The 26,797-nt window shown below is 41.6% G+C and overlaps 1 protein-coding gene across 1 annotated transcript in view; it reads left to right on the forward strand.

The window, feature by feature from the left end:
• Window positions 1–49: 49 nt before the first annotated feature.
• PGGT1B (protein geranylgeranyltransferase type I subunit beta) overlaps window positions 50–26,797 on the forward strand; it is a 46,982-nt gene continuing 20,234 nt past the window's right edge. The window contains 3 exon segments of the mRNA XM_086629868.1: window positions 50–177; window positions 5,896–6,014; window positions 15,261–15,328. Of these exon segments, the coding sequence (XP_086485994.1) occupies window positions 50–177; window positions 5,896–6,014; window positions 15,261–15,328 (315 nt within the window).

The following is a 26,797-nucleotide window of genomic DNA, read 5'->3' on the forward strand; positions in this document are numbered from 1 at the left end:
ACCCAGCGCGTGACGCGGTCTGTGCGCGCCGGCGGCGGGTAGTGGCAAGATGGCGGCGGCGCCGTCGTGCTCGGGGGAGGCGGAGCGGCTGGACTTCCTGAGGGAGCGGCATGTGCGCTTCTTCCAGCGCTGCCTCCAGATCCTGCCCGAGCGCTACTCGTCCCTGGAGACCAGCAGGTAGCAGGTCGGGCTCTTCGTGCCGCGGAGGGGCGGCGGGCGGACCGGCCTCCTGCCTGCCGCCGGGTCGGCGCCGCACCCGGGCGGCGGTCGCCGCCGTGTCGGCCTTCGTGGCCGCGGGCCCCGGGCCCCGCCGCGCTCGGACTGGCGGCCGGGGTCTTGGGTCGGGCCGCGCGGAGGGAAGGCCGGACCGACCCCTTTGCTTTTGGCTCGGCGGGCCCCGGCCCGTCTCGGGGAGGCGGCGGCTCTTCCCTCCCCGGCGAGCGGTCGCGCTGACGGGAAATCCGTCCTGGAGAGCTGCCCGCCCGGCCCGGCTTCCCGCGGCCGTGGGCGCGGTACGGCAGCGCAGCGTGCTGGCCGCCCGCACGGCCGGGCCCTGCGGCGGCCGGAAGGAGAGCCGTCCGTAGAACCTGCCCACCGGCAGACGGGTCTGAAAAACACAAGTTGGTGTAGGGGGTTAGTGTGTGCTCGTTTAAACTCCCCGGTATCCACGAGGGAAAACGTGTTGATCCTTTTAATCTATTTTCAGGTCAGCACTTCGCTCTTTTAATCCACCTTGGAAGCCGATTTTAAAATAAATTACTTAAGCCTTTTATAGCTTGAAGTCAGCATACCGAAGACTTGTTTATGTAACAGAAATAATTTAAATCTTCATTAGCTATTATAAGAGTTAAAATACTAGTAAAGTATGTTCCTCGCTTTGAGTTAGAGGGACACTTGTCCCTGTAATGACTTCAGAATATATTTATTTGAGATTCTTGAAGTCCTCACGTAAGTTAGTCAGTTACATCTGAGGCACAAGAGGATCAGTAATCTGATTGTCAAGCTGCACTTGGTGAAACTTGGAGACATGTAGAGGGTTCAGTATCTTATTCAACCAGTGAAATCAAAAGATGCTTTTCACTTTATAATCTTCTGCACGTCATGCTGTGAAGAGTGCTTAGTGGCTTTGGTCAAGTCTTCTTGCTAAATGAAGCTTTATTTCGCTTGAGAGTACAGACGCTTGGCAAGAACACGTAAGGACTAATAAGGATAGTGGCAAACTGTGTGTGGAATAACACATAACTTTAAAAAGGAAAGTTAGAAATTCTGATTTCAGAGGGTCACAGGGAGCAAATCCCCTCTCCTGCCACCAGAACCCCTTTACACCAACCCATCACAGAGGTATAGATCATTTATTCATTAGGAATTAGCCAATGTTGCACTGTACTTTGTCAGTTATTTTAAATGACAGCAAGAGGAAGTCTAGGCATGCTACAGCCTTAACTCTTTCTGGGCTTTAAAGGTAGAATAGCTTGCAGATATATTAGAGTCATAATGTAAAGGGCTAACCTTAGCCACAGTGACGCATGGAGAATGGCTAAAGAAATGAGGCTTGTTCAGCCTCGAGGAGGGAGGATCTGATCGTGGTCTTCCATTAAAAAGAAAGTAGTTACTGAAAAACATGGAGGTGTGCTCTTCACAAGGAGCAGAGTGACAGGGCAGGAGGCTATTGGAATGAGTTGCTTCAGGGAAAATTGTCTGAATGTAGGAAAGGTGTTCCTCGCTGTTAGAGCAGTTAACCATGAATAGGTTGCCCAGTGAAGTGCCAGAGTCTCCCTTAAAGACCTGGCTCGTCAAGATCCTGGGTCATCCAAAGGTCCAGTGTTCCACAGAAGGCAGGACTGGTGATCTCCAGGGGCCCTTGGCAACCTAGACATTTCTGTTCTGTGATTTACAGTGCCACGCTGTTGCAATTTGCCCCTGAGCTGCAACAGAGGCTGTAGTTTATGTAGGGTCTTCCCCAATGTTACTGAATAATGCTAGTAATAACCCTGATTGTATTGAGAACTCTTGAAAAATTAATGAGCTATCTGAACTTGTATTTAATGTGTGCTCATAGTAGCCACAATGCATTAGATAACCAGTGCCTACTGTGTTGCACATAATGGCTGTGCAACACTGAAAAAACACTGTTTTCTGAAAATTGGAACTGTCAGTTTGAAACTATTTTGAAATGCCTTAGTTTTTGGCTAATGAGCACAGTCTAAAGGCTTAATTAGAACAAAAATCCTGGTTGTCTAAATTCATGCATTTTTTTTGAAGTCGTGAAGTTTTTACTCAGCCAGAGGTTTTTCAGTTCTGTGAAAAAATTTATGCTGATCTTTAGGTCAGTGTTCTGCAGATGTACATACATGTCTATTAACTAACTCTAGGCAGGGGATCGAGCCGTAAGTGCATCTTCCCCTGTTTGACCTTGAGGATACGAAGTTTGCCTTTTTGACAAGTGCAGTGTCACTGAGTTCAGCAAGCCTCCAGAGCTAGGACTGCTGCAGAAGGGTAGTGCTGCTACGGTTTTATTCTTACCTCCCTTTTTCCTGCATTTGTGTGGTTCCATGGTGAGTTAGATGGAGAAACTCAAATAAGTTTAAAAGATTTGTCCAAAAAAAATTAGTGAGTTGGTTTTGGTTTACTGTACTGCATCTGAAACAACTGCATTTGTTGTCACCAGGCAGGGTAGTAGAGAATGAAATTTTTCACACATTGCTCGTCCATTCTGACTTAAACCATAGTTTGTCAAACACTAAGGGAGTAGGTACAGCAATAAAGAACTTTGATTTTCTTTACATAGCTTTATCTTTAGTTATGGCATGCGGCTTCAGCAACAGGAGTTTTTTAAGTAATAGAGTTGATAGTGTTTCACACATGGTCAGTCAGTACTGTGAAGTTTTGCAAGAGAATGCAACTCTGAAGTCTTTTGTATTGTGGTACTTCATGGTGCTCTTTGTAGCATGTTTATTCAGTTTCTCAGATCAATCACTTCAGAAATGCTTCCTGAATTCTGCAGAGAATCTGTGGTCTTTGTCCATGTCTGAAGATGAAGAATCTGAATCTGTCATCAGAAAAGTCTTTGCTTGTCTTGGAAGGGAGCTTAAAATGAATGATTCCTGTTTTGTAAGCTTTCAGTAGCTCACTTAATGAGTTTCAGCTGTCAGGCTTTGTTGATGCCTGTCTTCCTAAATTCATACACATGCGGTAACCGAAGTGGTAGAAGGCATAAAGAAAAGATACAGCAAAGTGCTGCCAGTTTTGGGCCTTGTCTTACAAAAGACTACCCTCAGTGGAAATCATTGTATGTTACGTTTTCATGCTTCGTATTATGTGTCAGCTAAGGTGCTGCTAAGAGATGTCTTGGTTAGTCTTAGAACGTTAGTCTTAGTCTTAGTTTGTTAATCTTCTGTGAGGCAGGATAGAATATAGAGTAAGAATGCAGTATCTAAGTGACCATCCTGATGTGGTGCCAGATGTTCTTGCCCATCACATGTGAATTCTAACACATTGTACGGCTGTTCCTTCGTCATGCTGGCACTATTAACAGAGAATCAGCTCTAAATCAGTAAACTGAAACTTAACTATATGTAAAACCACTTTTATACTTTGGTTTATCTGATCTACATATTTTTAAGTATAGACGAGATTTATTACTTGTCTTGCATGCGCAGGCTTGTGGTTTTGGACCTAGTTTGCAGCAGTTTCTAGTGCTGGAGTTGGCCTGTCCTTTGTCCCACATTGGAAGTAGCTTAGCTGGGTAACATAGTGTCATAATGTCTTTACTATGTAGTTTCAGTAAAAGATGGGCAAGCTTAGTGTTGGTGAGAATCAGAAAATATATGCAAGGTTTCAAAGAAATAGTTTACTGTAACTGAATAGTAAATTCCTTGTTTTTCAATAAAAGTAGTGGTTTTGCTTGAAATAATGGCTTATTACCCACAGTCAGATTTTGGGTTACACAGATCCGATCAATGGCAAAAATTGATATAAGCCTTGAATTGTTAATTTTGCACTTTGAAAGACTATTTTTTAGTCATCAAATGGCTTAAAAAGATGGCTTAAAAGATACTCTTGTCTCACTCAAGTTCCTTTGCATGCAGCATACTTTTTTTAGCTCTCTATGCTCAAAAACTTTATTTGTAATAATAATAATAGTAAGAGACATATTTTTAAAATCCAGGGATTACAGGGTAAGTTTACACTTGCTTTCTGTCCTGAATATGTGCCATAATGAAGCTGTATGCTATTCCATGTTTGGTTTTGTTTTGATTTTGAGTGGGTTTTTTTTGCGAGCACCTTAGAGTTACATGGAGGGGTTTTTTGAAGAAGAAATGTTCATGATCAATATCCAAGCGGATTATAGGAGTGGTATGAAAAGCAATGCAAAAGCTGAGGGTTAAATTAAAAGATAGTGTATAATCAAGTAACCTCAGCTTAGCAAGTCACCATTATTCAACTGAGTTGTGGCCACTGCTTGTGCTATGTAATCGTAGATGAGAACAGTTTTGGAGCAGAAGTTGTTGACTTAAATTCTGCTTCTGAATGGCCACAGGATGACTATAGCAGCTGGTCAGCCCAGTGATAGGAATGTCACCCTTTGAGGTTGTGCCTTTTTATTGAGATCGGTGCCTGCTGCATCATCATTTGGCTGCTGTGTTTTAATGAGAATAATTCTTTTGGAGGTGTGTTTTGGCCTGACATATCACCATTTTTTCTTTGGTCTTACTGTTTGCGGTTCTAATGCATAACCACATGCAGAAATTAAGTGGCTGTAGAGGCTTCTGTCCACATCTATCTCCTCATCTTCAGAGGTACCTATTACTGATAGCCAGCTTGTGAAGTAACTGCAAATTATAACCGCCTAAGGAAAGCTGGCATTAACTTTTGGTTTTCCTTAGCATGCTAAACCAGTTTCTGCCTGTGTAGCAGCTGCTTCACAATCCATCGTCTTATCTGGTGAGAGAAGAGCAGGAATTTCTAGAAGGAAGATAGGCAGATGCAAGTGTGGGTGGCAGAGTATACATCCAGCTAATTTTAATCTGAGTCAGAACTTCCAAGGTACCATTACATGAACATCTTTTCTCCTAGCAAGCTGTCTTAAGTTCCTAACCCAGTGCTGTTACTTTGGTGCTTTGTCAGAGCAAATAATGCAGCTGTTTCAGGCTCCATGCTGTAAGCTAGGTGACTGCAGGGGTTTGAGGTAAAAACAAAATGCGTGAAGACGGTGTTGGTTAACGAGTATGGTAGACACGTTTTCAGAAGGAAATGGGCTGTGAGCAAGACAGACAGACATTCAACATGCTAGCTACTGCACTCCTGTATTGGGTACTTAGATTTCAATCTTAGACTAACCTAGTCATCTAGGCTCCTTTATACCACAGGTCAAGAAATAAGTATCTCTAGATGGTAATTCATCCTGTGTGCCTATTTGTACATTGATTGCTTACAAAGGAAGCCTTGCTGTTTGACACAACTTCTAAGTGTCTGAAACTGGGTTTGGGACACCCTGAGAGTGAGCTTACTGCAGTTCAGGGTTGCTTTGCACTTACTGCATATTTAGGAGATTCATCACAGAGAACTAGTGTTCTGTATGTTAATAACCAAGTTTACTTTGTAGTGCTTTTTCAGGTAAGCAGGCCCTTAGGTTAACGTCTGAGTTGGCATATCATTACTACATAAAAGGAGGGGTGGCTTATATGAAAAGCCTTGTTGAGACAGAGAAATGTTTACAGTACAAAGAGCATAATTTTGTCCAGTAGATGGATTCCATGTTTTCTGAGCTAGGCTCTATGTGTTGCACCACAATCAAAGGCTGAGAATTCATGGATATTTCTGTTTTTGCAACCGTTTGTTAATTTCCCCATGATATTTATGGTGGGAAGTGTAAGTCTTATCTTTTTCTTTTAGGTTGACAATTGCGTTTTTCGCACTCTCTGGTCTGGATATGTTGGATTCCTTAGATGTGGTGAACAAAGATGATATAATAGAATGGATTTATTCCCTGCAGGTCCTTCCCACAGAAGACAGTGAGTGAGTTTTTAGTTTTTTTTATTGATATTAACATCTTTACTTTTGTTTTTCACCTGGGGAATAGTGGATGGCTCTTGGTTTTTATGAAATGCAAGGTTGACTTTCCTGAAGTGCTGTCCTGATAATTTCAGATAGCAGTGTTGAGCAAATCCTAGAAATAGATCCCTCCAAAGTAATAAAGCTAGAAAAAGGTATTAGTTTGGCTTTTTTATGTATTCGACATGAAGCTATTAAATTAATTTGAAGATAAGACATTATCGAATAGTAATGAAGCATCTTTAAGCATTTAATTCTTTAAGCATCTCAGAGGAGTGTTTCACCTGGTTCCAAAAGAAATGCATATGTTATATAAGTATTACAAGTCTAATAGTGATTATATTGACTTCCACTAATTGTAGCTATACCAGGATCTCTGAGCACAGGTGTGGTTATTTGAAACAGCTTTTGGAAAATGGCAGGTGTAAGGTTAAGAAGCAAAAAGAATGAGCACATTTCCTGCTTAAAAATGAAACATCTATTTGTTAGGTCTGTGAAGGTTAAATTTACCTAAGGTTTTTAGAAGAAATAATGCTGTTGCATCCCAGCTGTCCTCAGATTGAAAGGTGCATAGCAGAGCCAAGGCGGGGAGGCAGCACACGAAAGGGTCCCTTTCTGGGTGACAAAAGCCAGGGAGGTGCTGTTTCTGTGGGCTAGGTGGTATTGGCAGTTTTTTCTGCGGCAGTGCAGGTGAGTGGCTAATAGCAGTAAAAGGAGTGGAAGGGAGGGAGGTGTGGGGGAGGCACTGATGCCCTGTGACAGGAGGTGCTGGCATGTGATGTGCTGGGCTGGGGATAGCTCCAGGATGGTCTCTAGAGAAGAGGTAATGCCAGGTACCTGTCTGTAAAATCATGCACAGGTACTTTGTATGTTGAATAGTTGTAGAAGAAAAATTGTGCATTTCCTGATTATATCTAGTGTAATTATATACTACAAATTAGATCTCTTCCCTAAAAGCAGTTTTATGAAATAAAAGCAGTTTTATGCAGTAAGCATATGAAAGTCAAGATTGCTGATGCTTGATTTTTACAGTAATAAAAAGATCTCTTTTCTTATTCTGGCAACTTAAAAGCCATCAGATTCACCCCAGGCATTAGCTCTGATAGATTTGGTTTTTCTTGTGTTGTATTCCACGACTGATTATAGAAAATTAGGAGTTGGGATCATATAATTATTTCCACAACATTTTTAATGATGAGAAGGTTCCTGTCCCTTAGCATTAAAAAAAAATTTCCAGGGTGTACATACTTTGGTTTTTTGTTGCTCACTTGATCTTTATCCCAATCTTTAGGAATGTATTCTGAAAGAACAGTGAAGTTTGCAAGAAGAGGGATTAAAGTTGGCATTTTTTGTTTGTCTCTGATAGTATGCAGTAATTCTCAGTAAGATTTTTTTCTGCCTAGCCAATGTTTGGAGTAGTCCCACTGTCAAGAGCCTCCTAGGGAGGGCAGTATAAATCTCAGCATGCAGATGTGGAAGCCAACAGTCCAGGGCACAGCTGAGATCTTCTTTTTCTAGCTGTCATGCCATAATAAGATTACAGGAATTTAGTTTTGCAGAGGGTGCTTTTGACAGTGTGTTCTGTGCTTTTAAGTAATGAGTCTCTCCTTTTTACCAGAAGAACAAACTTCTCTCCGATCCTATATTTTTGTATCACTCGTAAGAACTCTGTTCTTCCTAAACTCTCTTGCTTTTGGTAATAACACTACTTTATCTGGTCACGTAACCCCTAAAGCTTCAGCATTATTTTTATTCTGTTTTTACTTCATTTCATGGAGAACAGATGATGCAAAATGTAAATGATACCAACAGCAGTAAGTTGGATACTGGATGACTAAATGATCAGAAGGGAATGCGTACCTTCCTGTAATGTCTACTTGCGATAAAATATGTTGACTTTCTGGTTTTTAATCCTGGATGTGTGCAATATTTGTTAATTGGCAGCCTCCTAGCAGGAGAGCTCTAACTCCCTCTTTTGGCCTGTTGGAAGAAGTAGCTAAACTCTAATAGGCTGAAGCAGTGAAACTTTTGGGTTCAAAATGTTTGCGCATCTCTAGTTAAAGAGAATGGTTGCTAGCTTGATGCATTCAAATCTTTGCTTTTAAAGAAATGTTCTATTGCAGCTTTTTTGACATGTATGCTGATAAATCCCTCTTTGCAGGGAAAATTGATTTTCAGATGTTTATATTATACCCCTTTTTTATTGTGTAGTTTCTGGAATGGTGAATTCCAGTAATCTTGCCTCAGGTAACTGTATTGTTCTTGGTATAAGTCTTCATTACTTTTGGCTCTGGGACTGAAAACCAATTTAAAACTTACATTGTAAATCAGAATGTGTTTTTATGGAATATTCGTTCCTTGTTTTTGATCGCATCACTGGTTGAGTTCCTAAAATGATCTAAAAGAGAATTCCTGTAATTTTTATTGGAAAAATAAGTTTCTCTGCTGTTCATGTTTGTCCCTCCAAAGCTTCCGTATCCACAGCATTTTGTTTGATTTTTATTTAAAACAGCTTTTTAAGAGGGCAAATTCAAATTATTTCAAGAGCTGCTGCTGCCTTACAGTCATTTTTACAGTGGATGAAAGACATAACTGGTGATGCTCTGCAAACTTACCATCTGTTTAATTTTATCAATAGCTATTATAGTAGGTATACTGGCTGGTATAGAATTATTTTTTTTCCATTGTGGCCTGTATGCAGCTGTGTTTTGGGTTTATGACTAAAACAGCATTGGTAGCACACCAGTGTTTCAGCTGTTGCTGAGCAGTGCCTGCGCAGCACCAAGGCTGTCTCTTTTCCCCCCTGTGCATCCCTTCTCCCCCAGCAGATGCAGCCAGGGACACAGCCAGGACACCTGACCCTGACTGACTCGAGGGATGTTCCATGCTAACTGACACCCATGTTCAGCAGTAAAAGCTCAGGGAAAGGAGGAGAAAAGGGGTGATGTTTGTGGTTCTGGCGTTTGTCGTCCTGGGTAGCTCTTACACATGCTGAGGCCCTGCTTTTGGGGAAGTGGCTGCACACCTCCCTGGCCGATGGGAAGCAGTGAATGAATTCCTCCATTGCTTTGCTTGTGTCCGCAGCTTTTGCTTCGCCTATCAAACTGTCTCTGTCTCAGTCTGTGAGTCTTCTGCCCTTCTTTCTGTTTTCTCACCCTCCCACAGGATGGGGAACATAACTGGCTGGCTGTGTGGGTGCTTAGCTGCTGGTCAGGGTCAACCCACTACAGCAGGGCATTACAGAACCTGGTGGAAAATTCAGAATTTGGTAGTTTAGAATACTTCTTAGATAGAGTCTCACAATATATTGTGATAGTTTGAGGTAACATGTTTGTATTTACTGGTGTGTGATATGTCTGATGGCTAATGAAAGCTTCAGTTCAGAGGTTTGTAGCCTTTGAAATTTTTATGTGAAACTAAAGCTCGTGAATGCAAAGTGGTGAGAGCTTGGTCTCGCTGAGTAAGAAAGCAAATACATACTCTGAGCCTAATTGAAATGCTCTAAAGGAAGCCAACAATTAAGGTCTGTCAGGATAGACTGTATTCTTCTCTGGGTTTATTATAATTGTGATTCAAACAAATAATCCTTTATTCAAACAAATATGGTCCTTCAGGTACAATAATTTCAGCTCAAGTGTTCTGGAGACTGACTCAAAACCAATTTTGATTAGGAGGGAATGGCCTGTCACACATGTGAGCTGACCCTTGTGCAAAAACCTGCCATCCTTAGCTGACTGCTTGGTCTAATTGCTGTCTTCTGCTTATTTGAAAGGCCTCTGTCTTCAATAACTCTTGCAGAATAGTTTGGCTTTATATTCCGTAGATTTTGGCCATTGTTACTTTTCCTTCGGTTTTAGTAAATGCTCTGCTTAGGTGCATGGCTAATGCGTGTGAGTTTTTTGTGTGTTCACTGCAGAAAGACCTCACTATGTTTCCTTCTAGAAATAAGTCAAAATCTTGAAAAAAACCTTCTTTTTTCATTTTGAGGAGGGTGGTGCTTCTACAAGTCTTATCAGAAATTACATACATTTAGACGAAGACATGCTTTGTGAAGTGCTAGTGAAATTGGAAAAGACTGACAAAAGACCCTGTTTCAACTGCTCATTCTGGAAGATTCTTATGTCAGAGCTTTACTGTTTTTCCTCTCATAAAGCAGCTCCGAGACAGAATTTCAAATTTATTTTAGCTATCTTAAAGTGCAGCTGTTAGCAATGTGAGAAAGATGTATTCCAGTTTCTTGCAAGTCACATTTAAAAACAGTTCAGCACTTGTGAAAGAGGGTGAATCCAGAGCTCTGTACTGAAGTAATCTAATTACAGACAGACAGCAGAGGCACACTCCTTAGCCATACTCATCCACCATCCTCCCCAGTAGTAACACTGACACTTGTTTGACCTTGCTTGAGAGCTGGTTTTGCTTGTTGAGGTGGCAAAAAAGCATGCATGCATTTATCTAACAGAAGGTTGGCTTTGTGTTATGTTGGTGATCTGTGTTGGCTGGGAGTGCTAGTGCAAGCCCAGTAAGGGAGAGGCAAGAAGATCGTGCTTTTTGACATCTGGCCGCTTCACTGGCTTTGCTGTACTAAGAGATGGCACCAAAAGGACAGCTGAGACATATTTCATTTGTGGGTCTGAACCCTCAGGATCCATGAGGTAGCAAGCTGAAAACCATTACGCTCCATCAGGGACCTAAAACTTTTCTTCCGTCAGAGTCTAAATTTAGATTTGTAATAATGCTTCTTTATTCTTTACTTGTGTGTCAGTACTGAAAAAAAAATGGTAAAATGTCATTGATGATTTTTGAGATCATTGTTACACTTGAGCTTTCCGATCATGAGTTTCGTGTTTTCCTCCAACGTAACTTTCTTTAATGGCTACATTTGAAGTATTTATCTGGATGTATAATGAACTTCCATTTTAGAGAACGCAGCTTTGCATTTTATGACATATTCTAATGCTTTGATTTATAAGAATAATTATTTTTTTAGCCCTCTCGGTAAGAATTGCTTAACATTTTTTCTGGATGTACTGACTGTGTCAACCTATGTTAAAGCTGTGGGGTTTTTTTTAATATTAAAATTTTAATAATGTATGTAAGCTTGCTTCTATGATTAGCAAAATGAGAAAAGCCTTGGAGCCAGAGGAGTGATAGGTATGCTGCGTGGGAAGAAGTAGTGGTAGAAGTCACTCATCTTCCCATGCAAGACAAATCATAGAAGAGAAATAACGTCCTGTCTCTAACAAACGAGCTCCCAGGATAAGCTGTCTGTGATCATCACTTGAAGCTCTTTTAAATGTCTTAAGGACTTTCTGGCCTACACATGCATAAGTAACATGATTTTCTTTACTGGAAAGTCTCAGGTCTTGATTTAAGCCTGGAGTCTTGGTTTGAGAAAGTGGGAAAATTGTCTTTAGTTCTGTTGTCATATGTGAAAAGTTTTTCCAGGTGTTTTTTGCTCCACTTTCAATAGTTTCGCAGCGATTGATAAAACATTTATTACTGTTTAGTCTGTCTTAATCTCTGGCAGAAAGTGGTTAAATATGGTTAACTCTGAAAGTGAACACTAGATGGTACCATTTTATAACTGTAGCTATACTTGGTGCTGCAGCCAACTGTACTGGAGCTGAGCTAGTCGCTTCAGCAATATTTTACAAGGGACATAAACTATGATCATATCCTTTTAATTAGGGTATGTTTAATTTCTAATTCTATTTCTGATTCTGACAGGCTGTTTGTGGTTCAGGAAAGCAGGCAAGAGTTTGATTAGCACTACTAAGCTATTACATAAGTGTTAAGCACTTTGCATTAAAATAGTAAAACCAACTTCATAGAAGGTGATATGCATAAACTGAAAGACAGTGTGTTTTCCCTAAATCCCCTTTGGTCCCCATTTGGTTTTGAACTTTTATGTTCACAGGAAGCTAAAAAAAAAAAAAAATCGAGACATGGTGTCGATATACTGGAGTCATCTGGTTAGAAATGTGCTGTTTTCACTTCCTGTTTCAACACTTCCTTTATCAGCTCAGCATTCTATTTTTTAATTCAAGAATTGTAACTAGAAATTTAGCAATTCGGTTGTAACACTGAAGGTCTAGGAAGCATCTGTTACTGCACATTAATGACAGAGGTTTTGTTTGGAGGAGGGGATAAAATTCCCTTTAAAGATTATGGAGTACTGAGGGCACTGAAGAGCCATACTCTTCTCTTTCTCCTAGGAGCCAGTGTATGGAGTCTAGGATTGGAGATCAGAAGTCACTGACGTAATAAGTGAAAATAAATTTTAAATCAATGATACAGTTAAAAATCCAGCATTTTAAAATTACCAGTACTGTTTTTTAATTGGTAGAGGTTTTTAGTACAAGAAGAATTTTAAACTGTTACACAAAAATTGAACAGCTAAAGGGAATAATAGATCTTGATTTCATTATGTACTTTATTTTTAATCTGTCTTTTTCATAGTAGTTGTCAAGTCAAAAGCTAATCAGTAACCCACAAACAGCACACTGCACTTGGGTTTCACACTGCCTTTTCTGCCTTGAAAATGAATTATAAGCTACAGTCTAAAAGGCTGATGATGGGAATCAGTCTTTCTGGGATTAATCTTTCCGTGTAGCAACTGAGTTCTGTTTGACTGCAGAGCTGTCCTAATGTTTTCATTTGCAGCAGGCCGGAACAGCTGTGTACCAGTAGGCTAGCAACTGTTTTCTGGATGAAGAGTTTCCACGTTAGTGCCATTTCGAAGTGATTTTTGTAGTTTACTTAAGCACTTAAGACACAGATTCATTTTTACTGAAAATGGGCCAACCGAATGGTGATTTTTCCACAATGTCACATGGGAAACTGGTATTTAAGAAGTAGGAATTCTAGTTCTCCTCTTACTGATTCACTCACATTGTGTCATTTTTAAAATCATGATGCCTTTTGAGCAGTGTCCTTCAGGACCTTAGATTAGTTCTTAAGACTAATATTTATTGTGCTTTCCAGAACCTGTTGCAAGATGAAATACAAATCTTTGACTCCAAGATCTAACAGACAAACGTTCTCTGCTGAGAAGATTTAAATTATAACGAAATGCAAGTTATCCATTTTATTTTATCTACAAATACAGATACTCTTTGTTTTCTCATTGTGGGTATGTGTCCTGGTTTTGACTGGGACAGAATTAGTTTCTCCTTTTAGCAGCTAGAAGAGTTTTGGTTTGAGTCTGGGATTCGTTAGAGGAAAGTGTTGACAGCGCACTGATGTTTATAGTTGGCACTGAGACATGAAGGGCTTTTCAGTTTCTCATGGTTTTTTGCCAGTGTGCAGAAGCACAACGGGATAGGGGGGAGCATGACCGGGACAGAGGGCCCTCAACTCCCCATATGATTTGAGGCCTAAATTGGCCAATGTAGTATTCCATACCATTCATGCATTATACATATAATAATATATAGAAACAGGTGATGCACAGCATAGTTGCTTACCACCCAGTGGCCAATGCCTGTTCCGTCCTGGGAGGCAATTCTGAAACAGGTAAGTCCAGCAATCTCAGAGGAGCAAGAGGCCCAAAAAACAAGAGAGAGAGCAGTCAGAGAGAGAGAGTCCCCAGAAGAGCAAGAGAGTTTCTTCCTGGTCAACCCTCATCTACATACTGGGCATGATGTTGCACAATATGGAATACTTCATTGGCCAGTTTGGCCCTCAATCCTAAATCTAAGTTCAGATCACAAGGGGAGTTAGTTGTGGACCCTTTGTCCCAGCCAGGCTCCCCGCTATCCTGTTGTGCTGCTGCACACGGCAAGAACACGGCAGCTGAAAAGCCCTTGATGTCTCAGTGCCAACTGTAAACATCAGAGCGCTGTCAACATTTTTCTCACAACAAATCCCAGACTAAAACCAAAACATGGAGCTCTTGTAGCTGCTAAAACGAAGAACTAATTGTCCCACTCAAAACCAGGACAGTGTGCCTATAGCCTACCAGTTTTTAGAGCAGGCTGAAATGACCTTCATTACACCTGTAGAATCATTAAAAAATACTTTTGATTGAAAGGTAGAGGAAGTGGAGAATTGCAGGTGGTTGTTTTTTTTTATTATTTCTCTTAAATAATAGTTTACTTCATCTGAACTAGATCCAAAGACTTGTCTGGTGGAGAAACTTGTGTACTTTAACCACGTTGAAGTACTTAGACTAATAAAAACTTCTAGTTTAAATGTTGCATGTTTGCAGAATGTATGTAAAATTAGAAGCTAATGTGCTGAGAAATTACACCAGAACTGGTAGACCACAGTGCACAGTGATCTTTTTTTAGGACTTTCAGCTTTATAACTATTCTTGTTTGTCTGGTGCAATTTTCCCTAATCTCCATGAGGATTTTTAGATTAAAGGCTGAAGAGCTGTAAAAAAACTCAAAAAGGAGAGAATTTAAGAACACCCAAGTGCTCTTGAACTGTGGCACTCATTACACTTTCAGAGGCTGAGGAGTAAAGTAATTGAGTTTTTGCCATGCAAAAGCAGATTTCAGACATGCAAACCTGTACCTAGCTCTAGACAGTGTGTGGTGCACGCTTCTGTATACTGTGTGCTCGGGTACCGTCACACATTTCAAATAAGTAATCCTGAATCACTAACAGAAATGTTTGATAGATACAATGTTCTTGTTCGTGTGTTTTGAGTGAGAGAAGAATGGCTCCAATTAAAAATTTGCCTTTTACATCATTTTAACCATTTCACTCTGACAGTATTGAGTTAGAACGATGCTAGCTTAAAACTGCAAACAGTTTGTTTGTCCTTCTACATGTTGCAAAGCATCTTAAAAAAAACTCTGCTTGGGAACAGACGGTATTACCAAGCAGGAATCCAGAGAGGAAAAAAACTGTTAACTCTGGGCACTTTTCCAGGGGAGCAATCCTTTTTTTTTTTTAGTGAGCAGGAAGACAATTCTGTGCTGATATAAACACTATATTTCCACCAAATAAAAAACATCTGGTGCTTTGTCATTACAGCAGCATCAAGTTTGCTCGTGGTTTTCTTTGTTATTTTTTTATTATTAATAAGAGTGATAATAACAAACCGAGGTTGGAAACACACTGAAAGACATGCAGACTAGTAATACTGTGAATAGTGTCAAACTAATGGGTCTTGATCTTGAGTAGAGAATTATGGTTTGTAATAAGTGTTTCAGCAAAGCAATTTAGTTGAGTCTTTATTTTTTTATCTTTTCCAGAATCAAACTTGAATCGCTGTGGATTCAGAGGCTCTTCTTATTTAGGGATGCCATTCAATCCCTCCAAGGTCAGTTAAGTGTATGCATCTGTGAAATATTTTCAATTAGACCATAAATGATCTTGTGTCTTTTTTATAATATTAGCTGCGTAATTGTGGAATATCTGGAAGGCAGGGATTTTTGCATTCTTAATACACTGGTATGTTTGCAGAGCTTTTAAGAAACATACATAAGAAACATACCAAAATGGTACCACTTGAGTTTCCAGGACAGTGAAGAAATTGACATACGAATTGTGTCTTGCCTCAGTGAGCTCTCCCACTTCTCTGCCTGGGGAAGCAGGGAAGCTTTCTGAACTCAAGAACTGTAACCTGATAGAGAAGGGCGGGATAGCTCTGTATTAAGTGGTGTAGCATGTGCTCTTCTTCAGTATTTCTCTTCCTGTGATGGAACATGCATATTTGATTGCACCTGGTATCCCCTCAACATAGGCAAGGCTCTGCTCATCCCAGTTTGTCGTGACTGTAAGAGAGGGTGCTTTGAAGCCCATGGAACTGAGATTCAAGAGAGTTCAATCTGTATACGAAAAGGGTCCTTAATACAAGAGAACAAGGAGTTTAGCAGAGGCTGCTGAAGATGGTACAGAAGGTCTGATATGGTTGGAAGAGGGAAGTAGAGGCCAGTGTGCAGGAAGGACTGTGAAAGAGATACAGTAGTTCTGTCCTGTGTTTGAGAGTGCAGAGTCAAATCTCACTAAAGAGTGGGTGAAAAATCTGCAAGAGCACTAAATTATCACCAAGTATTTCATTTTTGTAGGAGACAGATAGCAAGATTTTAAATATAAATGAATGAATGAATCTTGGAATCTGAAATTGAAAGCAAAGATGGACATCTGATACACTAATGACTGTAGTTGAGTGTAAAAATGCTTGAATTAACTTGAGTACAAATGAAGTAGAGCAGTCTGTTTTGGCTTTATTTTTATTTACTCTTAACAGCATAACTTTATGCTTCTGAATAACTTGTGGGAACGTTGGAGTGATAGCTGCATATGCCTCTTTGCACAGCAAGTGAGTCAAGTACTCATAGTAATACTCAGAGGTTGTGCTTTCTAACAAGGGATACATAATTGTGAAGAGGGTTTTTTTACATCTCTACACTGGGTGCTACAGCAGCATGTGACAGGCAAGGTAATTTGTCTCTTGGTTTGCTTTGGTATTTATCCTGTTTTACACTACAGATGGTGTCTGCAGTGAGATTGGACTGTAGTACCAAGATGAATTCATCATCTGTTTTAATTGGAATTAACCTCAGTGACAGTCCAACCACCTGCTGAGCTTGAAGGAAAAAAGGAAAACTTCTGCTTAAAACCTAAAATAATTTGGAATCTGTAGTGATGACTTACTGGGATACTTTGTTAGAAATAAAGTTAAAAGACAAAATAGTAGACAATAATTTCGGTATAGTTGTATAAGAAAAAGACTGGTTTTACTCAGAAGGAAGATGGTTGAGGTTGTCATGCTATTATTGTGGCACAATAGCATTATAAAATAAAGAAAGACGTAATTTTGCCAAACTGAGGTAACAAAAATGTATCAGTCATGTTTCCTCAAAGGTTTGGATCGGTGCCACATGGTGTAGTACATTAAATCAGCGCATGTTTTTGGGAACCTTTTCCAAATCCTTCCCAGTGTATAAAGCTTCAAGAGTGTGTTCTGGATATAGTTCTGAGATCTTGTAAAAACCCCTGAAGACAAAAAGCCCGTAAGATCAGCAAAGCATTGTTATCTCTTCCCAGCACTTTCTGGTGTTTTAATTTAACTCTCAACTTCCAGTAGTACACGCTTCATACTTAAATATTGTCTTTTCAGGAAATGTTTTGTGGCTCATCAGTGTCTCATAATGTATTAGCCAGTCTGTAGAAGGGACAAAGGGGTGGAATCATGTAACCTGAGGAAATTATCTCTAGGAAACTGTTTGCAGATGAATGTGCTTTTTATTCAACCATTACAATACTTTTTTCATTGCATCTGCATTAGAGCATTCAGATCTGCTTAATTTATTGACTTAAAAAGGTTTAAAGTATTTCCAGCACTGTTGCCCTAAAACATTCTGAAATAACTCAGAAAAATAAAGACTTGGAAATCCATTGTGGTGACTTTGAGTTGTGTTTAACGTCTTGTCATTTTTCTTTATTCATCATTTTAAAATGTTCTATTAAATCTGTGTCTTGAAAAATAGTTTTTTGAAAAGCGTTTAAGTGTTTTGGATTTGCATTGACAGTCACTATTTATTACATGCCACTACACTGATTTCATTCTTGAACTCTGAGAAAGTGCTATACTGGAGGTAGCCAAACCTCTTCTGTCACTAGGGACCCTTCAAAATAATAGAAAAAAGCAAGGGATATGTTTGAGTTTCCAACTTTACTGAATGTTACCAGGATAGCTTGTTTGGTTTGGGTTTGGTTTTTTTTTTTTTTTCTAGCTGTTACCCTTTCAGTGTTTTATGGTAGGCTCTATGCAGCTCTTTGTGACTGTTGCAAAAGGAAGCAAAACCATATCCACTTGACCAACTCACTACACACACCCTGAAGGAGCCTTAACAGTCTTAACTGTAAATGAAGGCTGAGAGTGCCACTTCCATCACTGCATTTAAACATGAGTCATTCAAAATTAGATAACAATGGCTCCAGCTTCTGCAATCTCTCTGATTTGGTGTTATTAGAGTTTAAAGTAGCTTTTCAATTTAGGGGTGAACAGTCTCCTTAGAGTTTCAGACAGGCCCTAGGTCTTTTCAATGTCAGTAAAGTGTTATGAATCAGTTTTAGCGGCTAGATTGAAAGCCAATGCCTGGAACTTTAATGTAAGTCTGTGGTAAACAACATATGCTTTCACTTGGGGGAAAAAAAAAGATCTGTTTTATGTTCCTGACACAACATCGTGTTTTCTCAAGGCTGAAACAGTACATGTTTGTAACATTGATGCAAGGTGTAAGAAGAAAAATTTTGGAAAGTGAGACTTCGCCTATGTAGAAGTATGTTTAGTAGCATTCTTTATTAGAGTTTGGAGAGATCTTACCCATACTTGTGCAGCACTTTTTTAGCCCTCTGCAGTAGTCAGCAAGAATTGTTGGTGACCATGAGTTATGTTTAAGTAACTGTTCTAAATAATCATAGAATTATAAAATGGTTTAGGTTGGAAGGAACCTTAAAGATCATCTAGTTCCAACACCCCTGCCATGGGCAGCAACACCTTCCAGTACATCAGGTTGCTTAAAGCCTCATCCAACCTGGCCCTGAACACTTCTGGGGATGGGGTATGGCTATCACCCAGCTGGCTTGAATCGGTAATTACCTAATTAAGGTTTAGGCCCTGCCTACAAAAGGTGGGTTATTTCCTCCTGGCTGTGGGAGATGCAACAACATCCTTGGAGCCGCAGCCTAGGCTGGTGAGCAACATCTGGTGACCCCGACATGATACCCTCACGAGAGACCCTGAAGACCTCGACCCCGACTCCTGAGCCAGAGCCAAAAGAGCCGGAGCCAGAGCCGGGCCGAGAAGTCCTTCGATAAACAAGGTAAAGCCGCTACCCTGAAAGAGGGAAGCGTGCTGGAGTCGGAATGAATGAACTGGGTGTCTGCTCGCCGTAAAGCCTTCCTGAAAAGCAAAAAAACTAAAACAAAAAGGGGGAATTATGGCTATCACCCAGCTGGCTTGAATTGGTAATTACCTAATTAAGGTTTAGGCCCTGCCTACAAAAGGCGGGCCATTTCCTCCTGGCTGCGGAAGATGCAATGACATCCTTGGAGCTGCAGCCTACGCTGGTGAGCAACAATGGGGCATTCACAGCTTCTCTGGGCAACCTGTTCCAGTGCCTCACCACCCTGAGTGAAGAATCGCTTCCTCAGATCGAATCTAAATCGTCTCCTCTTTCAGTTTAAAGCCGTTACCACTTGTCCTATCACTACATGCCCTTAGAAGAAGTCCCTCTCCAGCTTTCTTGTAGGCCCCCTTTAAGTACTGGAAGGCTGCTAGAAGGTCTCCCCAGAGCCTTCTCTTCTCCAGGCTGAACAACCCAGCTCTCTCAGCCTGTCTTCATAGCAGAGGTGCTCCAGCCCTGGGATCATCTTTGTGGCTCACCTCTGGACTCGTTCCAGTAGCTCCATGTCCTTCTTGTGTTGGGGACTCCAGAGCTGAACACAGTATTCCAGGTGGGGTCTCACGAGAGCAGAGTAGAGGGGCAGAAACACTTCCCTCGACCTGCTGACCACGCTCCTTTTGATGCAGCCCAGGATACGGTTGGCTTTCTGGGCTGCCAGTGTGCATTGCCGGCTCATGTTGAGTTTCTTATCAACCAACACCCACGAGTCCTTTTCCTCAGGGCTGCTATCAATCCATTCTTCTCCTAGCCTGTACTTGTGCTTGAAATTGCCCCGACCCATGTGCAGGACATTGTACTTGACCTTGCTGAACTCAAGAGGTTCTCACCTCACCAGCCTGTCAAGGTCCCTCTGGATGGCATCCCTTCCCTCCAGCGTGTTGATCACATCACACAGCTTGGTGTTGTCCACAGACTTGCTTAGGGTGCACTCAATCCCACTGTCCATGTCGCCAACAAAGATGTTAAATAGCACCGACCCCAGTACTGACCCCTGAGGAACACCACTCATCACTGGCCTTCACTTGGACATTGAACCGTTGACCACAGTTCTTTGAGTGCAACCATCCAGCCAATTCCTTATCCACCGAGTGGTCCATCTGTCAAATCCATGCCTCTCCAATTTAGAGATAAGGATGTAGTGCAGGACAGTATAAAATGCTTTGGACAAGTATGGATAGATGACATCAGTTGCTGATGTCAGTTCCACCAACACCGTAACCCTGTCATAAGTGGCCACCGGATTTGTCAGACACGATTTGCCCATAGTGAATTCATGTTGGCTGTCACTAATCACCTCCTTTTTTCTGTGTGCCTTAGCATAGTTCCTGGGAGCATCTGCCGTTAAAGATGGGGGCTATGTTTCAATTTTTCAGTCGGTGGGAACTTCACTGGACTGCCACAACTTCTCAAATATGACTGATAGTGGCTTAGCAACTTCATCTGCCAGTTCCTCAGGACCCGCAGATGCATCTCATCACATCCCATGGACTAGTGCACCTTCACGTTCCTTAGATGGTCTCGAACCTGATCTACAACAGGCAGTTCTTCGTTCTCCCAGCCCCTGCCGTTGCCTTCTGCGACTTGGGCTGTGCGGCTGGAGCACTTGCCAGTGAAGACTGAGGCAAAAAAGTCATTGAGTACCTCAGCCTTCTCCATATCCCGGGTAACTAGATCTCCTGTTTCCTTCTGGAGAGGGCTCGTATTTTCTTTAGTCCTCCTTTTATCATTGACGTACCTATAGAAGCTTTTCTTGTTGCCCTTGGTGTCGCTGGCCGGATTTAATTCTCTTAGGACTTTAGCTTTCCTAACCTGATCCCTGATTGCTCGGACAATTTCTCTCTGTTCCTCCCAGGCTACCTGTCCTTGCTTCCACCAGTTGTAGGTTTCCTTTTTGTGCTTGAGTTTGTCCAGGAGCTCCTTGCTCATCCATGCAGGCCTCCTGGTGGTTTTGCCTGACTTCCTCTTTGTTGGGATGCACTGCCTCTGAGCCTGGAGGAGGTGATCCTTGGATATTAACCGGCTTTCTTGGGCCCCTCATCCCACCAGGGCTTTCTCCCATGGCCCTCTACCAAGCAGATCCCTGAAGAGGCCAGTCTGCTGTCTTGAAGGCCAGAGTAGGGTACTTGCTGTGTGCTCTCCTTGCTGCCCTAAGGATATTGAACTCCACCATTTCATGGTCACTGCAGCCAAGGCTGCCCTTGAGCTTCACATTCCCCACCAGCCCCTCCTTGTTGGTGAGAACAAGGTCCAGTACAGCATCTCTCCATGTTCGTTCCTCTGTCACTTGGAGAAGGAGATAATGTGGTAGGGAACATTGTCACCCATGTCACTGAACCAGATTTAAATGTTTGAAAGCTTCCCCTCACCTTGCATCTTTAAGTGTTAATCCTTTTAAGGAAGGCTCAGATTGTGGAGACCAGGATGGTAATGCCCATAGAGCAGAGCTGTTTTACTCTGTCGCTGAGATCCAAGTTAATCTCTTCCTTGTGTGACCTACAAACTGTAATTATCATAAAAGGTGAAGTGTATGGAGAGAACAGGACCTGGCCATATCCCCATTGTTGTCTTCTCAGAATATGTCTGCACCAGTGTATTAGTTCAGATCAGTAGAGAGCGCTTTATAAGAGCAGTTTAATGTGCTTTCTCCAAAAGAGCAACACACACGCTGGACTCCTTTTAAATGAAACTGATCCAGAAGTTGCATTCCAAATGAACCTCATTAGTGGGCTGTTAGTCCATGGAGCCAGACTACAGCTGGTACGAATTGTGAAATGCACATAGAGTGGGAACCAGTACCGCAGCACCTGCTGGTCTGCCCCCCAGGCCCACTCCTGTCACTTTACTCCTTCATGTAGACATAACCTTACCAGATCAAGTGTACTACTTCTGGTTGTTCGGTCTGTTTAACGATCTGTGTGCAGCTTAACAGCTTTCTCGTTGCTAGTTTTTGAGGTGTAGGTTCTGCCATTCTTAAAACAACATCATTCTGATGCTCTTTGTGTCCGTGAAGCTCACATTTCGAGTGACACCTCGAAAATGTGGCAGCAGTGGTTTTTTTTGTGTTCAGGCTGACAGTGGGCTTAGTTGCTGCTGTTGCTTTAGTCTGCAGTGTCTGTGAGGCAGAAATAGTTAGATTTCACTAAAAGTAGGCTTTTTTGGTAATACAGAACTTAAAAAGGGACTTCTTTTTACTAAGCCTGAAGATGCCAGTTAAAAATCGGGTGCTTTGACTACAGTGCTTTGATAAATTTGGGACAAATTTCTGCACAGTGTCTGAATTAGTCTGTCTTTCACAGCAGAGGCAGTCTAGCAACATTTCCTCCCAGCCATGCAAATTTTAAAGGTATTGACAATTATCTCATGAAACCTTTGAGTCTTGTTGTGATCTTTTGCATTTGGAGACGCCATTCCAGGCCTGCTTTATGATATCAAATAGCCACAGGGCCAGTTTCTACAAGGTTTATGAATTCTCAATTCTATGAAAAAAAATATTGTTTTCTTGTGTGGTTTCTTTTTTGTGTGTCTCAAATGTCCAGTTATTCTGATTGTTATCGCCTCAGTGACATCTTGTTACTTGGAGTCAGGTGTTTTGTTGCATTAGTGTGTGAAGCATATATTGGTGTGTGTAGGTACACATAAAATTTGATAAGTAGTATCACAATGAGCTTGGAATAATTACATGAAACCTAGAAGATTAAGTGAATTCTAGTACACTTAAAATTTCAACATTTAAGGTTAATGTACAGAATATATTATTATTGTATTATTATTCTGGTTAATAAGTGTATGTACTTTTTTTTTTTTAATCACACATGGTGAACAATGATCTGTTAGACTCTCAAAAGCTTTTAAAATCCTACAGTAATTACACCTATGAAAGTCATCTTGTAGTAATTCTGTATGATCTCATATTTGATTCTGATCCTTCTGTGTTTAATTTTATTGAAATATTGGCCATATTTGTGGGAATTTTTGGCCATAAACCAAATGTTCTCAAGACATTGGCTGCATACCAGTGTGTTGGGCCCTCTGTCACTTCCACTTTTTTAGTAGTTAGATATCAAGATACCTCACAGGATATCAACGTATCTTATAAAGAATTTCATTACTTGCCACATGATAATCCTGTGATAAGAGAAAACTTTTAGTAGTAAAGTTAGTTGTGTGACCTATGAGCAGCTGTTCTTGAATGCTGAGACCGTCTCACTGATTCTCCACATAACAACGTTTCAAAATCATGTATCCTGACAGTCTTTTCTGCATTACTTGCACCTAAATATTTGTTTGATGTTCAAGGACAGAAGCAGATGGCGGCACTAATTTAACTGTGAATTTCATGATTGTATGTACAGGCAGCAGATGCTATTGTTTGCTTTATATGCATCATGCAAGTATAGTTTGTGCTCTTTAGTATGTAAACTACCAGACTTGCAAAATTTTATACAGCTCTGGTGTTGCTGAAACCCCATATTTGGAAAAGCAGTGTGTTACTGCTACAAGTTCAGTTATTGCTGATGTCAGTATTAATTTGAAGATGAGCTACCTGTAAAAGTGTGTAAACAGCAGTGGTGAACAGTTAACATTCTCAGGCTTCAGCGTTTTCAGTATGTTTGTGTAAAATGAGTAGCGGCACCTTCTTCACTTCCTCTGCTCTAGGTCATTCCAAGTAGGAGGAAGTTAAGTGTTCCTCTTATTCCAGTTTAACTTCAATTATATAGATGTTTGGAAACTTAGTTTTCTTCGTAGTGGCTGACAGGAACTGCTTGGACATTTTGTAAGCATTTGGTCCTAATATTGGAGAACCTTTCCACATATTTTTCATCAGCTAGTGTGTATCTTTTATTTCTTTTTACAAAATATGTGAGAAGCTTTAGCTACAGAGCTGGGACATTGAGAATCCTTCTAGGGCAAGAATTGATTGAAATTTGGCTTTTTAGAATAGAGACTTGCCTTGCTTAAAAGTAAATTAATCAATTACATTAGGCTGAATACTTCTCTGTGTCAGGGCAAATTTGTATCACTCTATATGTCTGGATTTTTGGAGCAGAATTTTACATTTGAAATAAGTTGATGCATCGCAAGGGGTAAGCTGCTTATAATCAAATTTTGAAGGAGAAAGTATTCTGAAAAGAAGATTTTTGATTCTATTAGATTTTAAATCCATAAAATTGGTATCATAGGCCAAGTTGTTCCTTCTGGGATTAGAGCTTGTCATCCACTCAAGTTAGAAAAACATGTTTTGTGACGGCAGTGGCTTTTTCAAAGCTTTGAGGGCACAGTTGTCCTCCCATCTGTGGGTTGCCCCATGGGGAAGTCTGGCTGGGACTGGTGCACCTCCTACAAGGGAAGGCTGAAAGAGCTGTGAATGTTCAGCCTGCAGAAGAGAAGGCTCAGGGGATCTTATCAATGTATACAAATACATAAAGGGGAGGTGCCCAGTGACAAGACCAGAGGCAACGGGCGCAGACTGAAACACAGAAAGTTCCCTCTGAAATCAGGGAGCATTTTTTCACTGTGAGGGTGACAGAGCACTGATACAGGTTGCCCAGGGAGGCGGTGGAGTCTCCATTCTTGGAAATACTCAAAAGCCATCTGGACATGGTTGTAGGCAATCAGCTCTAAGTGACCCCGCTGGAGCAGGGGTGTTGCACCAGATGACATCCAGAGGTCCCTGCCAGCAGCCTCCACTGCTCTGTGATGGTGCGTGTGTGAGTCAGGGATGTGCAGGGCAGGAGACGGTGATGGCAGCACTGTCAGCTCAGGGGTAGGAGTGGAACCTGTTGAGATTTACATCCCCTTCTCAACAGAGAGTCCAGGGCTGGAAATGAGGTGCAGCTCTCAGTGCTCACTGTCTTGTTCCCCTTCTCTGTTGCATAGCTAGAGCTTTTCCAGTGCTGCTGCAGACACTTTCACCTTGTTTTCTGCCTCCTTTTCCCAGCTGTGTTTGATTTCCTAGTGTGAGAAGAGTCCCTTGCTGTATAGGGGCTAATAAGTATTTTTCTTCTGGTTTCTCGTTAGAAGCAAAGCTTTTGGGCTTTGGAAATAAGCCTGACTTGCCTGAAAAATACCAATTACAAATAATATAATCTTGGATTTGGTTTTATATTGCTTTTTGTGTGTATTTTCAGGATGAATTGCAAGATAAAAATGGCAGCTGACTAGGCAAAAGGGCTATTAAAATGTGATTTAAAAACTTGCTTGTTTCTGCTACTCAGTATTGAAATAGCTTTCATCCTGTTTAAAATAGTTGCCTTCTAGTTGCTCTAAATTGAATCAGCCCAGGTATCAAGTCATCTTGTTACATGTGGTTTTTGTTTGCATGAAGTCGTACAGTCCAGGATATGCCTATAAAATATCAGAAGGAAAAACAATAGTTTTAGCACAGCTATGTTAGTCTCCTGCCCATTATTGTGATTTGTATCGTGTGACCAGTCAGCAATTAACTCTCATTTTAGCTTCTCAGTTGACATGATTTGCTATGTGAATACTTTGTTTAATCTCTGATTATTGTTTTAGAATAGTGATGAAAGTAGATGAGAGGCTAATTTGGTATTACTTCAATTGACAGAGAGATTACTAATAATCCCTCACACCGCTTTTTTACTTGTAGATCATTAGATTGCAAAATCTTTGTTGAAAGAACCTCTAGAGCATTGGCTGTTCACCAGTGCTTACCCAGCTGCCAGGAAGCTAATGCCCAGTGGTGTGTCAGGGTAAACTCAGGTACAGTTGAGCACATCCCACCTTTTTGCTTAACTCTTGCATAAATACCACTCCAGGCAAAGCTTTTTTCCAAAGCTTGCTACTGACCAACTGTTTACAAGGGTAGCAGAACCATGCAGTAGTTCAGCTCGATTAGAAAAACTGAGTGGGATGCTGTGGTGGGTTGACCTGGGCTGGACACCAGGTGCCCACCAAAGCCACTCTGTCGCCCATCCTCAGCTGGACAAGTAAGAGAAAATATGACGAAAGGCTCGTGGGTTGAAATAAGGACAGGGAGATCACTCAGCAATTACTGTCATGGGCAAAACAAACTCAACTCGGGGAAATTAATGTAATTTATGACCAATCAAAATCAGAGTAGGATAATGAGGGGAAAAAGGAAAAAACCTTAAATCCTTAAAAAAACTCCTTCCCCCCACCACTTCCCTGCAGATTTTCTCTACTTCCTCCCTCCCAGTGGCACAGGAGGATGGGGAATAGGTCAGTTCATCACACACCGTCTCTGCTGCTCCTTTCTCCTCAGCAGGAGGACTCCTCACACTCTTTCCCTACTTCAGTTCTCCATGAACTTGTCCAACATGAGTCCTTCCCATGGTCTGCAGCTCTTCCTGAACTGCTCCACCGTGGGTCCTTTCCACAGGTTATAGCCCTTCAACATGGGTCCCCCATGGGGTGACAAGTCCTGCCAGCAAACCTGCTCCAGCATGAGCCCCTCTTTCCACAGGTCCTGCCAGGATGCTGCTCCAGGATGGGCGTCCTACAGGGTCGCAGTCTCCTTCAAGCGCATCCATCTGCTCCGGCATGGGGTCCTCCATGGGCTGCAGGTGGATCTCAGCTCCACCACGGGCTGCACGGGGACAGCCTGCCTCACCACAGTCTTCACCAGGGGCTGCAGGGGAATCTCTGCTCTGGCACCTGGAGCACCTCCTCCCTGTCCTCATTCACTGACCTTGGTGCCTGCAGGGGAATCTCTGCTCTGGCACCTGGAGCACCTCCTCCCTGTCCTCATTCACTGACCTTGGTGCCTGCAGGGCTGTTTCTGTCACATTTTCTCCCTTCTCTACCCTGGTTGCGGTTTTGCAGGACTTTTTCCCTCCTTCTTAAATATGTTATGACAGAGGTGCTGCACCATTGCTAGTGGGCTCAGCCTT

This window comes from Tauraco erythrolophus, chromosome Z (assembly GCF_009769465.1).
Source record: "Tauraco erythrolophus isolate bTauEry1 chromosome Z, bTauEry1.pri, whole genome shotgun sequence".
Lineage (NCBI taxonomy): Eukaryota > Metazoa > Chordata > Aves > Musophagiformes > Musophagidae > Tauraco > Tauraco erythrolophus.